Consider the following 16,757-nt stretch of genomic DNA (forward strand, 5'->3'; position numbering starts at 1 on the left):
CTTTTGTGGGTTGTTGTCTTTCTTCTGGTTTTATGCATCAACAGTTTCCAAACAGAACAAAAGGCAAATCTCATCAGCAAACAAATCCCCCAGTTAAGGACCTCACAGTGCAGAGTTCTCTCAAAAATATACTTGTATATACATAAAACATTCCTAGACGCTGCGCACCTTATTGAATACCAGCAGCTACAAATATTATCACTAGGGGATTTTCTTGTTAAACACTTTGCTTTTTCTGTAACATACATGTTGTAAGGAAAATGTGTAATCTAGATACAGTTCTTTTTTTTTCATCTGAAAGGCAAACATCCCATGAATGAAAATAAGGCTCATGGAGAAAAATAAGGCTATGTCCCACTGGTACAATGACATTAAATAAAACCATTATTGTGGTATAGGAAAATATTTTCCTTTACCACTACAGAGAAACAAGAGATAGGAAGTACCAGAACTCTGAATGCTGTCCTTGAACACCTAGGTGCATTTTGTGGACCTTCTGGCACTGGAAAAAAACAAAACAGAAGCAAAGATTAGCATAGGAAAAAGTTACTTTCTATAAATCTTGAGGCAAAATAAGTAGTTCTGCCTTCTTCCCACCCAACTGCTCATCCTTGCCTCCTCTCCTGTTCCCACCTGTTGTGTCACTACAAGGTTCTATGACAGATGAGTTGATTCACGGCCTCACAGCAGTATCTGCCAACAAGGGGAAAGGCAAGCACGTCTTAATACTTTTGGTAACACTTCTGTGGGAGAGGTTGTTTTCGTTTCATTGCTTCCTTGTTAAAAACTAGAAATTAAGTAACTTTTTATTTCTATGTGACAGGAAATACCTAAGCACAAGCTATCAAAGCTTTGCCTAAATTTAGAGTTGTAGGCACTGCCCGTCTAATCACAACTAAAATTGTTCATATACTTCTGAGGATGGCACCAGGTTGTTGTGGTTTTGGTGTATTTTAAAATTTTTTTAATTGCCTTAGGATCTACTAATGTTTCACTAGTATCCTCATTTGAGTATATGCTAGGATCAGTGCATTTATTTTGGGGATGTTCCCAGTGAACTGCTTGCATACAGGACTGCAAAATAATGTGTTTGGTTTGTGAATGAGGAAGAAAGATCAAAGGACTTTAGCATAAGAATTTTTCTGTCATTTCAGAACCCCCTTCCTATGTTTCTTCCACTCAGTTTAAGCAGCAAAATAAAAAAGTTTCAACAACTAATCATTATGAGTCACACATAACCTAGCTGTAACTGTTAATCCAAACCTCATTGATCAACATAACAAAAACAAGTATGGAATAAAGCCTAATACCATGGAAGCCCATGGGAGCCAGGACTGAAACACATCAGAAGTTTGTTAGCTGGGAGATCTATTTGTTTGAGAAGTCTCTGGGGAGACAGACAATTAACTCCTCCAGTTCTCACAATTAGGCAGTTCTGACCACAACCAACCCTTATAGTACTTGCTCAATAGCTAGTAAGTTATTTCAGGATACTGCACTGGTTTTTGTTTGGTTTGTGGTGGGTGTGTTGTTGTTGGTTTTAATCTACTTTATTTGGACTTTCCAGTTTTGAACCAAAGGTTCATCTGTTTTGAGATGTGTGCCATCTTCTGGTCAGTGATATTGCCACAAGTCTAAAACACTTAAATCTTTATAAATTTCTTTTCAGCATTCTGATTTGAGACATCAGAATTGACCCTGATCAAACTGCAAGTTTAAATGAGAAGCAATAAACACTGTGTTTATTCACAAATATGAATACTGTTTTTATCAAAAGACGAACCTGATCATGAAGCACTGTGCAGTGAATCCTGTGAGAGGGTTTAGCTGCTCCTGAAAAGACAGATACATTCAGTACTTTAAAGTCTTGATTAACATTTATTTAAGCCAGTGGAAAGCTGGCACACAAAATAGCATACCTTGTTTTACTAAAAGCCAGCAGTCTCCATTAAAATGTATATATTCTAAATAGCACTTCTGTATATGATATGTAATAGCTTCTTCAGTTTCAGCACATATACATAAACTAAGGAAAACTCCGAACAGATAGGGCCAAACATCTGTAGTTTGACTTTAGATTTTCCCCAGGAAAGGCAGAAGCAAGAATGTAGGAATTTATATTTGCCCTAGCTATTAATATCATTTAAAACTGAAACCTGTTACAAAGTAGGGGAAGAGAATCCATGTACCCCTTAAAAATTGGATTACGGTTTAGGACCCTTCACATTAGTCCACCAAATAGTCACAGAAACCACTTTGATATACAGCTACAAGCTTTAAGGGTACAATGTTTTGAGGAAAAACAAGCATGTATTCATATACAGTCCTGTCATTCACAAGACATTCCTGTAGTTAGATGGTACCCAAATACAAAATTAAACGCAAGTATCATTCCAAATCTGACAGGACCTCCTCCTCTTCCCTTTTCCTCATTTTAAAATCATCATGCTATAAAGTACACTAAAGATCTAATGTTCAGAAAAGAAGAGACACAGGAAGAAGTTCCATGGTCCAAAAATCTTCTGACTAAAGAAAACCATATAGTGAACTGCAGTGATACTTTCTAATAACAAATCAATGCTATTCTGAAACAGCTACGCTTATTAGTGTCCAAAGCATATTTACCAATTTTGAATTTTACGTATAGTTTAACATACCAACTATAGCAAGTTCATATCACAATGTCAAAACAAGTAAAACCATTTAAAGTATTGTATTAGAGATTGTCACAGAGGCACCCCGAGGTTAGTTTAAGGGACAACAGGGTCCAAAACAACTTTTATTAAACCGGTGAGAAATAGGGTTTTAGCACTCCAAAGTGACTTAAATAAAGGTTTGGATATCAGTTGAGGAAAATTATTAAGGGGCAGCAACTAATACAACAGGTGGTCCGCAGTGTGCATGCACGTGGCTTCCCCCTAAACAATGCTGGAGCCAGCCCCGAGTCCGAGACGAATACACATTTGCCTGAACACAGTGCAGGATTATTTTAAAGAGATACACGTACTTACACTCGTGGCGGCACGGCAAGCGGAGTCTCAGTCCCGGGGAGCGGGGCTCTCGGCGGCAGCAACTTCGCTCGTGCTCCGAGAGACCTGCGACAATGGGCAGAGTCTTGACGAGGATCCCGTTTTTTATTGGCTGATCAGATCTGACTGTAGGCATTGTAGAAGCTTCTCTGCACCCCCACACTGGCTGTGGGCGCCCCTGAAGCCTCCAAACATCCCCCACACTGGCCGCAGGTGCCCAGCGGCTCACTGGCGCCTACTAAAGGAGGGAGGGGGAGAGAGGGGGATTTGCATTCTGCCACAGAGATGCATTTTAATTAGTTCTTAAAATGATTATAAAGATTGTGTTAATTTTTAACAATCCATGTCTATTTGTTGCAGGAGAAGAAATCTCCCACAAAATATAAAGCTTATTAAGTAAGCATTTTTAAATCCTTCAGTATGACAGAGCACTGCAGAGCATTCTTCTTTCCCTGAAACTCCACTTGTTACAGATTTTGTAACATTTCTCAATCCAGAGAACTACAGCTGCCTTTTCCCTTTATGTCTGATCTTTCACCTTAATCATTCCAAGTGGATTCCAAAAATGTAGATGGTAGAATGCAGCCATCTTCTTTATGAAACAGCCAGCCCTTACACAGAAGTTTCTATTTTCAGAAAGTTGCGAAACTTACACAAACATTAAGTCAGCTTGATACTACTAGTTCATCCAAAGCTGCCAATGACATTGTGAAATATACACAGAATGAGGCCTTTTAATTAACCAACTCTTTACTCGTAAGAAATACACAGTCATTAAAATCATTGGTTAAGCTAATTTGGGTATGCACAGAAACTTAAAAAGAATTGCAGTGTGTCACTTCACGGATACTGTAGGAACAAGCCAATCCTCTGCACCCTTCAAAATTCCTGTCTTCGTAAGTCCATCATCTAACATTTGCTACTGGGCATTTAAACACACAATTCAGCTCTGTTTAAGAAAAAGTCACCCTGGCCAAGCCAGTAAACTGTACTATCTAGAACACCTTTGCTGAATATGTCGTTGAAACTTTTTGGAAAACTGCTGCACGTGAAAATGCAGATTTTTTTTTCCAGGTACACGGAGGCCACTTTAGCATTCACAAAGACAGCTATTTTTTATTTTTTCAAAAACATAATAGTCAAAGATACCAGTTTCAAAATCATTAAATTCAGCTTCTGGAAAGTTACAGGATGCAAGTTATTTCCCAAGTAGCAGAAACTGGATAAGACAATAAGACTAAATTTATCCTTTTTTTTTTTTCCCCATCCTACATCCCACATCATGGCTGAGTATGTGCTCATCTTAAAAAAGCTCATCTATAAATTTTATTCTATTACAAAACAACTTGTTGTAAATCTTTGTCTGACTCACATTATTCAGCACAACAACATAGTTCTGTATTATCATGAACTATCCTTGGAGCAAACAAAAGATTACCAAAAAGAATCTAGTCACGATAGCTACAAAATGGTAATAGAAAACAAAGATAAATACTTATTTCTTTCTTCACATGAATTAATTCTTTCTGTTTAGCCCCTCATAATCTATTTTAAAACCTTACCAGTTACTGGGATCTTTGTCAGAAGCACTCATCTTTACTCAGTGAGAGAGGTGCTGATGGATAAATACTGGAAGGTTTAGAAAAGATTTTGTGGTTCTAGGTCCATATAGAACACAGCATTTGACAGCTACTGAAGAAACACCTAAATTGCTTTAATGGAGCTTTGTATGAGAAATCTGTTATTTAATTCTCTTCATTTTCAAGTTCTGTATTGAACATCACAGCAGAACCATCACTGCTCAGTGTGACCTTGCCAGCAATAAGTTTGCATAACTTCTCAAAGGTACCACAAAGCCGATTCACTTTAGGAAAAGAAAAAATTGTTTTTAGAGGTATATAAACCACATTTCCATGGACCAATGGTTCCATGCTCTTTTCAACTACCAGTTTTCCAAGATCTTCTGAAAAACGGTTCATTGAAGGCTGGAATTGGAATTTTCTCTCAACGGGATCGTTATTATATTCCTCATGTTCTGCCATTAAACGGTCCAGCAGACTTTGCTTAATATTTTGTGCTGTGAAAATAACTTCACTGACCACTGCATTCTTCAGGTATTTCTCATCTTTAAGACTTGGATACACAGCTCTGAAGACCTTTACAACATACAAGAACACAAAAAATGTTTCTTGTTATCATAGGCTCAGATTTTAACATTTGCTTGTCAAAAAGAGCTTCTAAATGTGAATATATTTTTTGTTTCAATCTTGTTTTGCTTATTACTTTAAGCATTTTCAGATAACAGGAAAAAAAAAAACAACCAGACAATATGACTTGATTTTATGTATTACAACTTCAATGGCCATTAGATAAGTTAACAGAACTTCCAAACAACCAGGCTTATATCTATTTATCTTATATCTGCAAGCTGTACTTGCACATCAGGCAAGGTGAAGCCCTTTTTAACTGTTCTCATACTTTCCATATTACTTATCATGAGGCTCTAGGCAGGTAATCTCATTCCTGCTAGTTTATAAGAAGTGCTTTATACCAACACACTACCACTGAAGTTCCACAGTCTAGAACAACTACTTCTTACTTTCTGATTACATCTGGAAATGTTGATTTATTCCTGTAAATTAGTTACATCATAAAATAAAAATTAATTTGATAGTCTGAGCTCGATAAGAAACACACGAGATATAACATGCTTGTTTAAACTCAAAGGACACTGATGTCAAAACTCCCTCTCTAATAACCCTGTAACAGAAGACAATGTAAGCAATTGCTAGGACGTGTCAGTCACTCAAGATGTCTTTCCAAGTTTGCTGAGCATTAAAGAGCAACTCAAAATTCTATTAAGGGCAGTAGATGACAGGTGACATTTCAAATGTATAGCATGTCTTTATAGCTTGGAAACTACAAAAGACACTCCCATAATGTCAGGTCATAAGTCAATTGAAGATACATACATATCTTTAAACAAATAAGTGCAATATTAGAACATGTTCACTGAAACAAATAAAGGCCTCATAAGATTGAAAAAACACCCCAATATATTTTTCTTTTTGCATTATTGCTTCATGTTACCTCTGAAAAAAAAAATGTCCTTTGATTTATGCCACAGGGCAGTTAGGTGCATCAGGTTCTGCTGATGTGACACACTGCAACACACAGCTGAGTACTTCACAAAAATATTATTGAAGTTATCTAAAGTGAAAGCCATTTAGTGCTAACAACCAAAAAGGCTTGATGTGCACCACCAGAGAACCAAGTACATGGCAAGATCCGATGCCTCCAAAAAACCCAAAACTGGCTACCTGAAAACACAAAGATTAGGGTGTAACACCAAATGCTACCGAATAAGGCAAAGCACACAAAACAGGTCCTGTCAATCAAATTTCTGGGAAATGCCTTCATCTTCATAATATATTTTGACAAGACTCTGCATTTCTTCAAAACATACACTGCTAGAAATGCTTTTTATCTTTTATGTATCTGAAAGAACTGTGTCACTGCTAACAACTACATGATGAAAAGATGAATAATTAGATAAACAATTATAAAAATAGTATCACACTATACCTGGCAAAAAGGAGAATTTTCATTCTAAGGATAATATTATGTTAAAATAAGAATGATTACCCATATTGCTATTTAGCAAATAATAACCTAAAAATTTAAGGCCTTTATACAATTAGAAACACAAATCACAGAATTGAGACTCTCTTGATCTGATGGTGCGTGTTAATCAGAGCTAAGACTGGACAGCACTAGTAGACCACAGTAAGAACACCTTCACAGGAAGGTCATAGAAAATTTTACTCTTTATTCATCCTCCTAAAAGAAGGAAATCTTACTTACTGTTTTGTAAACTGCTTCAGTGGGTTTCTCAGACTGAGCAGATTCACTGGTTTGAGGATATTTTCTAACAAACACACCTATTTGGGTACAAAACCCAACATTCTCCATTCCTGTTGGTGGGTGCCCTACGCCAGTAAATTCCACTGAGTAATCATAACGTCTGGCTGTCTCTAGAGCCCTAAGAAAGAAAAATTATTCTAATCATACTAAATATTTATCTTTTACAGCAACAAATATACATTCTTTTACAGAAGCAAGACCCTGATCCTATGAATGCTTGAGTATAATTCCTCCAATACTCCCATGCCTGCCAAAACTTGCTGAATCAGAGCTATAATCATATGCCTACCATAGTCTGAATCATTTATTATTTGTAATTTAGGTAACCAAACATTACTGTTCTTTCTAAAATATCTGCATAGAATATGCATGTACACAGTTGCTTACTCACTGCCTTAAATGCATTAAAAGTGAGCTAAAAACTACCAGTTTAAAGAACAAAATTATTTAAGAACCTATAAAAAACGTACACACCCCAAAACCACAAGACACCAGTTGATTAGGGAAAAAAAAAAAAGTGAGGTTTGTTGTATAAAGAGTAAAGTCTATCTAATCAAGGTTACAACAATGTACATGACATCTAAATGAAAACCGATCTTGTACTACTGTACACCAGCCAGTGTGAAAAAAGTGATGGAGTAGGGAACTAAAAACTAAAATTGCACTACCTACTTGCATCATTTGTCATGAAAAAGAAGTAAACTAAATCAATATCTCATGTATGTTAGAGAATATTTCAATACTTATATTTCAAAACACAAACATAAAAGCTCTCATGTCTGCTGCTCAAAAAAACATCACTCCTCCAATGATACCAATATTTTTAATTCACATATATCAAAAAGCAGAATCTCAATTTACTTGAAGTCATATAGAAGGTCTCTAAGGTATTCATCCTTCAGCTAATAATGCAGGCAGGGTGTAGAATCATTATTTGGGGAAAAATATATGCCTCAAGTTTTGCAAAACTCTATACTCAAAAGTAACTGCATACTTTGAAGTCTATGGCAGAAATAACCTAATTGATGGGGCAAATTTTCCAAGATACAATTTCTGACCAGGAGCTGACTATTGAGGTATGGCACCCTTTACCACAGATTTTCTTCCACAACTGCCTGACAGTTCAACGTTATCACAGGACATATATCGTACTCCCTCTTTATTTTGTTTTTATTACATCTACTGATATTACATTAAGATACATCTCCTGCAACCCTCTGTCATGTACATATGTTTTGCATAAAATCTTTCATTGTGCCATGACACACTAAGCTATCCTTAACTTTATTCAACATGCTTTGCTCCTGTGATTACTTGATCTGTTTGCATACTCTTACCAAAAGGTCTGGATTAATTGAGTGCTTTCATTACACACCACACAAAGTGAGCACATCTCTTAGGTTTTTATGAAGCATTTCTATAGCAGGGTATTATTATCTGAAAAGGTTAATTAATACCTTACACTTCAAATGCATTAATTGTAATAAAGAGATAGAAAAAGGAACATAAAAGTTTTAAATACTTTTTGCAGAGCAATCACAGTAAAAGCAAGTCAACTTAACAAACAACATAAAATGCAAAACACCCAGAGCATACTTAACTATTTAACAGCATTGAAATGTTTCACCAAATCAGTAGGTGTGAAGCTCCACTGACACCAAACCACATACACACACGGTTCTGAAAATGTATAGCTTATAGCTTTCTCACATTACTGAACGCTCACAGCTGTTTGCATACAATGTTCAGTGAACTTACCAGCTTTGAAATTGCGCTTGGTTCCATTCAAATTTGTGGTCTGGATGCCTGAATAATGCTTTGCCGGGAAGCAAAGCATTAAATTCAGAATTTGGAGTACTGATCACAACTATGCGTGGAGCCATGAAACCAAACACCACTTCAGGAAACTTCACTAGTTCTGATTGTTCCAGGTGCTCTATTCTGTAAAGGATAAGTTTATGTATGTCTAAAACCACTCTACTGTATTTCAATCTTCTTAACAACCTGTCAAAAAAAAAAAAAAAAACAAACCTGCCTCTCTACCTTGTTAACTTTAAGCCTCGTTCTACAATATTAGTACTGGCACTGTAGCTGAATGGCAGCTTAGAGGTTTTTGTCTGAGAAAATTTCCTCTTGCATTTTCTACTTTTTCATCAATATCCTTTTTCCATCATAATCTAGCACCACTTGAATTTCTTAGTATGGTTAATTTAAGCACAGGTGAGAAGATGCCACATTCTACTACTGTTCTGCATAAAAGGTTTGATCAAGTCTTTTAGAGTATGGACAAATTCCAAACTGAACCCTAATGAACTTGGAAAAATGTAGTATGCTGGTGTAATACTCACAGTTCAATACATGTTACCAAGTCAAAACCAAGCATGCAAGGATCTTTATGGGCAACTGAACCCTGATGCAAGGTAACAGTTAGGGGTCTTTCAGACGGTTGCAAATAATCACCAGGAAGAGGAGACAACCTATGCCTACAAAAGTATTAAAAACATTATGTCATAGAAAGGACCTTCAGACACGATAAATTGTACATGCAACTGAACTAGCCAATGCTCTACATAGATACCTTCTAAATCTCAAAAGGTTTACTATTTTACAGGAATTAAAAAAAAAAAAAGTTCTAATACAAACACTTTTTATTACTATCTACAATAGGGCAGAAAGAGCAAAGGAGTTAAACCAGCAGTCATCCTTCACGTTTACAAAAATTTCTACCATACTCTAAAGCCTCTTGCAAAGCTGCTTGTAAATTCTGATAGGAGCTCAACTCTAGACTGGCTTAGACACACTTTACAGGGTTTTTGGGGAAGTTATCAGGCAAGCACCTTAACCTTTTTTTTTTCCCCAAATAAAGTAGATGGAGAACTAAAATACATGTGCAAATTTCATTCTGAAATACTGCATCAGACAAATCACACAGTAAACATTAAATAAAAGGCTACTTTTCTTCATTCTTTAGAAGGAGCAAGTGATAATGTCACCACCAAGATCCTACATATTAACTGAAACCATATTAGTCAGCTTCCCAGAGAGAAACTTTGTTGTTCCTCACTGGTCTGACTCATGCTTCAAAGACCACATACAGTTCATATTTTAGAGCCATCTAAGCCAGACATAAAACATGTAGCTAACTAACCCTCCCACTTCAAAAGAATTAACAAGGATGAAGTCCCCACCACGGTGACTAAAAGAGAGGAACATGCACATTTCAAAACAATCAGATTTTCATACCCCAGTAATGTCATTTATAAGCATAAACAGATAGTACTAGTTAGTGTAATGTGTTAGTACCTTTACAAACCTGTATTTCTCAGATACACACACCTTCAGGGCCATTCCATCACTTGGACCTTTGCTACATTAGCTGATGTTATGGCCACCTACAGCCCAACAGTCCCCACACACAGGTGCAAAATAACTAAATAACAATGGATAGCTCTTCATTTGCCAAGCTGCGATTTCTGCATTTACCTTCACTTTGAAATTCTTGACAAGAAATGATGTAACATGCCACTAGGTCAAGCCAAATACAAACCTTAAATTAACACAATGCAAGAGCTTACATGTTCTCTTTCATTACACTTGTGCAGATATCTAGCCCAGCTAACACTTCAATACAACTGCAGAATTTCAGCATCTGGAGAAGAGTACAGTCAGCACATCCTAAATCTGCCACCTGTAAATCAGATATTAAATAACATGTAAATGCTGCATATTTCTAAGTAATTTCAGAGACTTTCATAAAATAAAAGTTCCACATTTATGTAAAAATAACATTTTAATTAAAAATAAAGCATTTCACAATCATAACTAAAACTTACAGTTGCAAGCAGTATAGACATGGATTTGAAAATTCTTTCTAAAAATGTTTGCGAAGATCCTACAAGACGTTTCAAATGGATTAACCTTTTGTTATTACAGCTATAAACAAGTACTTATAGAACATCCCAATTACTCTGGAGAATGTTTTCCACATGAAGGCATATTCACTCAAATAACTGTACAGCATGATTTTTAAGTATTAAAGGTGCAGCAGTTTTCATATTGACCACTGCTTTTCACTCGTCTTTTTTCTATCCCAAACACTGAGAACAGGCTCACCAGCAGCCAGGTTAGCAGCGAACAAGTTTACAGGCTCAGTCTAATGTTTAAGTGGGGAAGGCTGGGGATATTCAGAGCACAAAGTCAAATATAGAATAGAATTTTTTTTCCTGTAAGCCAAAGAGGTAGCTGAGTACACAAACCAAACCCCACTGTTCTTTCTCAGGCTAAGTCAAGGTTGAAGCACACTGCTCAGTACTTAGTGTGAAAATCCTGAATTGTTTCTGTTCAGCTTACCTCTATCCTGCAGGTAAACAGAAAGTTTACACTGCCCCATTTCACATCCTAAATCAGAAAATTCAAACCTTTAAATACCAGTGCAACACTCCAGAATACAGTCTAATTAAGAGTAGATTATAGTGCCATGACCTCATAGACTGGATGAGATTTTTATTAGCTACTTAAAGTATGATTATGTGAATGCACTGAAGGTGCACTTCTCATCAATTTCTTGAACGTTCTCTAAGATATTAACATCAGTTCTGTGGTTCAGCACTGAAGACAGAGGTATTTCTCAACTTTTTACATTTTTGAAGGAGGTGCTAGGAAGGAGGACACATTAGAAAAGAACAAACACTAGACAACATTACTTAAATAATTTAACTTTTCAAGGTGACTATCAAAACAAGAGCCCTGACATATTGGGAGGGGAAGGAGGGGGGGAAACAGAAAGAGGTGACAAGACCTTAAGAAAGTGGAGGAGAGTTAGCCTCACGTATTCCCACACTCTGAGTGTCACATCTCATCTGAGAACATCTATGTAAACGATGAGGTAAACGTCATACTGTATATGGAATTATCAGCTCTAGAGAGCAAAACCAAACAATGATGAAAGCAGCTTGAACCAAAATCCTCAGCATTAAATTAAAACCACAATGCCAACCTACTCTCCAAAAGAGGCATTTTTCATGTTTAGACTTCCCCTCTTCCCATCAATTAACATTCATTATATGCACCCCTGAAAAACAAAGCATGATCATCAAGTGCCTAGTACGGAAATTCAGTTCTAACAACAGCTCCTCCACTACTATTGTTTGGTAATTAGGTCAGTAGGTTATCTAGCCATTTCCCGTATTCCTGAGATACCTAATGCAAACTATTTTTTTTTCAAATTTATAAAAAGACAAAACATACCAACCTTTTTGGGTTTGTATTTCCCCACTAAATCTTTAATGAACTGGTAGCGTTGTTTGTACAAAGGAGGTGTAAATTTAATAATTCCTGTAAACTGTTCTTCTTGAAAGTTCTTATCCATTATATTTTGCTAATGCTAAAATTTAAAAAAAAAGTTAATTCTTATTTTCTAAAGCATTTTGTAACATATCAAATTATAGAGTTTGCTGTTTTCAGTGGTGTTCAATTCACAATTAAGCACAGGTAGACCTGATCCCAGTTCTATTCAGAGAATGACAAAAACATAGGAATTAGAGAAATTAGGCACTAGCTGCTTCCTCCACATATAACGATGTAAATAACCAATTATAAATCATAAACAATCATAAAAAGCAAGTTTCGTAATTTGTCACTCTCTATCCTGTACACATATGTAGTGTTTACACAACTGCAAGATATTTAATCTTCCTAAGCTTCTCTGGCAAGTGCAGAAAAATAAATAATTCATCACTTAGGTGCCTGCTTTCTTGTCTCTCATCTATCATTTGTTTTATCTTACAATTCAGATTATTTGATATCTAGATTTGTTTATGTATAGCTCAATGCAATTTCTACAATATAACACCTAGCAGGAAATATATGAAAAATTACTTTGTTGTGCAAGAGGAAAGGTTCTGCTAGGCCTTAGCTTCAGATTTACTACCAGCTAAACCTTGTTACCAGTGCCTGTATTTTATAATTTATCTAACAACATGAAACTAGTCATAACCACTAGTGCATTTCCAACTTGCCTACCTTTTATTAAAAGCTACATTTTGGCACACATATTTAACAAGAAATTTCCCAACTGAAAATAAGGCCCTAATAAATGATGAGTGAACTCCCCAGAGAGAGGTGAAAGAAAAGGGTCCTGAGCACACCCGGGTTGCCAGAGCCACCCATGCTCCCCAGCGGAGTGCAGCCCAGCGCCCAGGAGCAGATCTGACAAGCACCAGGTCCAACACAGGCAGGGCAGCTGGGCCAGGCCTGCTGACAACCTGAACACCCCATAACGTCTTTCATGCATAAGTATAAATATATATTTTATATATATATACATATGTACAAAACCAGAAATAAGACCGACGTTCAGGCCAGCCATTTGTCTCCTTAGTAGCAAGTGACCCTGTTGGGCTTCTCTCCCCAGTAACTGCCTGGGCAGCCGGGCCACTGCCACCCACCTCATCATCCTCACATGCTCCCGGCCCGCAGGCTGCACCCCAGCCCTCCCCGGGCTCCCTACCCAGCAGCCCGGCGCTGCCTCAGCCCACGCCTCGCCGACCAGAGCCGCCCCAGCCCGGCCCGGCCCGGCCCCGGCCCTCGACCGTCACCGGCTATCTCCTAGGGCCTGCTCCTCGTCATCCGCGGGGCTCGCGAGGAGCGTGACTGGGCCGCCCCCCAGCAGCCATGTCCTGGGAGCCACTCCCTGACACCCCCGCCCTTTCCCCGCGCCCCTCTCTCCATCTCCTGTTGCTGACCTCGCACCGCCAGCCGCCTCCCCGGCGCGCAGCCGCCAGCGCCCGCCTCAGGCGCGACCTATGAGCGTAGGCCCGGCCCGCGCCTGCCGCTCCCCTCTCTCCCGGGCCCGTGCGTGCGGGTTCCCGAGGCACGTCTGGCCCTTCCAGCAGAAAGACTCGACGCTTCGGCGTCGTTGGGAGCGCCGGGAAACTGCCCCCCAGCAGCAGATGGCGGCCTCTCCTCCACCCCGGAGTTACAGTGCCGCACAGCAACACATTTATGTATTACATCTTGTAACGTAGAGCGATGCCTTCTAATCCTCATTAACACAAGACAGCTTAGCGTCACAGGAACATCCAAAGGCCCACCTTGCTCTATTTGTCTCTGCCTGCGCCAGCCTCCCTCTGTGAAATTAAAAGGTGATTGGCAGGAAGGTGTCCCTAATTTTTACACTAAAGGAAAAAAATCCGCTACTCCTTGCGCTACTTCTTTTAGGTTCTGTGTGACTCGGTACAGCTTCCGTGTCTGCAGAGGAGTTTGTTATTTCTCCATAGGAGAAACTGATGCTTTTGCGCTGGTAGCGACAGGGTCAGGATCCAGTGACAGGGTGAGAGCTCTGCCAGGCGGAGGGAGGCACAGGCCACAAAAAAAGACAATCGATGTGTTTCGCAAGATTGCATAAAGTATTTTCCACACTGGGGCAAGATTTGTCTCTCCAAGAGCAGGCTGCTGTTTGGATGCACAGTGAAAGCAGAAAGGAAAATACGGTTCCACGTTTCCTGTTACTTTTTCTGTTCACAAGTCTGTAAAGCGCTGTGTTAATGATAGGGTGGGGCTGCTCTGTGAAAAGGAGGGTGTGCACTGTGTGCCTGGACCCAAAAGAAAGGAGGATTGCGGTGACAGTGAGGGTTGAGAAGATTTGTTAACTAAATTAGACCACAATTCAATGCTTTTCAGTTTAGTTTTCAGAAAATACTAGAAATTTACATGCTGATACCTGTCTGTGATGGCTTAAACTTGAGTCTTGGCTAAGGTTAAGTTTTGCAGGATGCGGCCTAGACAGAGGATACGCAGTTATCAGCAGGTTAGCTATGTTGTTTACTCAATAGCTAGGAAATGTATTTAAGTGTGCTTGCAAACTGGTGATCCAGACATTTTTTTCAGAAATCTCAAGTTATTGGAATGGTTCCATTCTGTTTGAGCTTCTTTGGTTTTCGGAGCTTGCAATACAATGGTAAATAGCTTTTCTTTGTATTAATTTTGGTTTATGAGTAGTAGAAATAAGGAACTGTCCGTACAATTTCACAATTGCTTTCCTACCATTATCACGGTGAAGTGCTAACAACAGTGTATGCAAATAAGGCAGCCTGAGAGTTGCTATCTCCATCAGTTTGGATTGCAAACAGGTTTTAAATACATGTTGTAATATTACCAATCTTTACCTATGTAGGAAATTTATTTTAGACTGTATGTAACACCTGGTCAATTATTTTTGTAGGATTTTTTCCCTAATAAGATTTAAAGACCTGCATAACCCAATTGGGCCATGCACAGAAACTATATTTGTACAGGGAATAATTCCCATTAAATCCCTTTGACTAGTCTAGTAAATTGATTTTTACTTTTTAATTACATTTTTGCTTTTTAGAAGAGAAAATACAGGGTGTTTTTTTCCTTATACGGTGTTAAATCCTCCTAACATTCTCAAGGAATCATAGAACAATTTATGTTAGAAGAGACCTTTAGAGGTTATCTAATACAAGCCCTGCTCAAAGGAGGTCCAAGTCAATGAGGTTTCTCAGAAACTTTGTTTCAAAGGTATTTTTCACATTACAATCTCAAACTGAATTTCAAGTTGCATTCAGTTCAATATGCCCACAAATGAAACAGGTTATTTTTAGAGAAGTATGTTACTTTTGTACCATATAGAGAGCAACAATTTATATGACCATACTGAAATAAAGGCATCTCACAATAGAAAGTAATGAATCAAAAAGTCTTAAACTGCTGAAACTTACTTTATCCTTCAGTAACTGGGATGAGAAAGACAACAGTACACAGTTCCTTTATTTTCCCTTTAAAGCTATAGTGCATACAACTAAATAGTAATCTAATGCAGCATTGCTGCCTGAATACTCCTATCTACACTGATATTTGACAAGAAAATGCATGCGGCAATACTGCCTCATCTGTAATTTTAGAGTTAACAACCACTGCTCTAAAAACAGATTCAGAGGATGTTCAGTAACTAAGTACTAGTTTCTTTCTCCTCAGCTTCAAATAACAGATTAGGCTCATTTGAGAACATTCAGAACGAACTGTGCAAATGAGAAGTGAGGCTAGGCTCTTACACACAGATCACTGTACTCTTTTATAATTATACATAGTTCCTTGCAGTTTGCAAGTGAAAACCACCTCCTGGTTGATTTTTTTTTTCTTTGGCTCTGTTCTGTACAAAGACTGGTTGGGATGCCTGAGGGAAGAAAATCTAATTTGCAGCAAATGGATTTATAGGTTACAGCTATATCAAAGGTTTCGGCATCACCACCAAAGAGGGACTGCGTAAGAAGTACAAAAATGTTGTCCGATACAGAGGAAAAAACACTGAGGTTTGGAACCTATTGAATAAATCTTTCAACAGGAAAAGATAAATGCATGAAAACACATTTTGGGTAACAACAGAAATACAGGCTGTCTTCAAGTGATTATACAAGAAAAATTAAGGAGGCACTCAAAGAGTCAAGGGCACCCTGAACAACAACAACAACCCATTCAGCTTCAAAGAAAAGTTACTACTCTCGCTGTCTCCAGAACAAGATTACTTCACTGCTATAAGGCCACTTTCTTAGAATTAATGTTGTGATTCTTTCTGTAATTTCATATGAGATTGTTACGTGGACATTTACTGTATCAAGATGGTAGAGTCATGAGATGAGTAACAAAGGTTTTGTGAACAACTTTAGAAATCAGCCCCCATGGGAAGTGGAGGCTGAAAGAGGTGTGAAGAGCCTAGATAGCACAGTAGGCAGTTTAGAGAAACTGTTAACTGCCAGGGACTGATAAGGACCCTTTTCTGCTATA

General features: G+C 38.1%; 1 protein-coding gene across 1 annotated transcript; it reads right to left on the bottom strand.

Moving 5' to 3' along the window:
* Window positions 1–4,774: 4,774 nt before the first annotated feature.
* On the bottom strand, window positions 4,775–12,321 carry HENMT1 (HEN methyltransferase 1; the record flags this gene model as incomplete). The annotated part of the gene is made up of 6 exons (XM_080349029.1): window positions 4,775–5,185; window positions 6,894–7,071; window positions 8,712–8,894; window positions 9,302–9,436; window positions 10,529–10,641; window positions 12,205–12,321. 6 exons carry the CDS (start codon window positions 12,319–12,321, stop codon window positions 4,775–4,777), a joined length of 1,137 nt encoding a protein of 378 aa, XP_080205155.1.
* Window positions 12,322–16,757: the final 4,436 nt, after the last annotated feature.

Source organism: Nesoenas mayeri, assembly GCF_963082525.1.
Source record: "Nesoenas mayeri genome assembly, chromosome: 8".
Taxonomy (NCBI): domain Eukaryota; kingdom Metazoa; phylum Chordata; class Aves; order Columbiformes; family Columbidae; genus Nesoenas; species Nesoenas mayeri.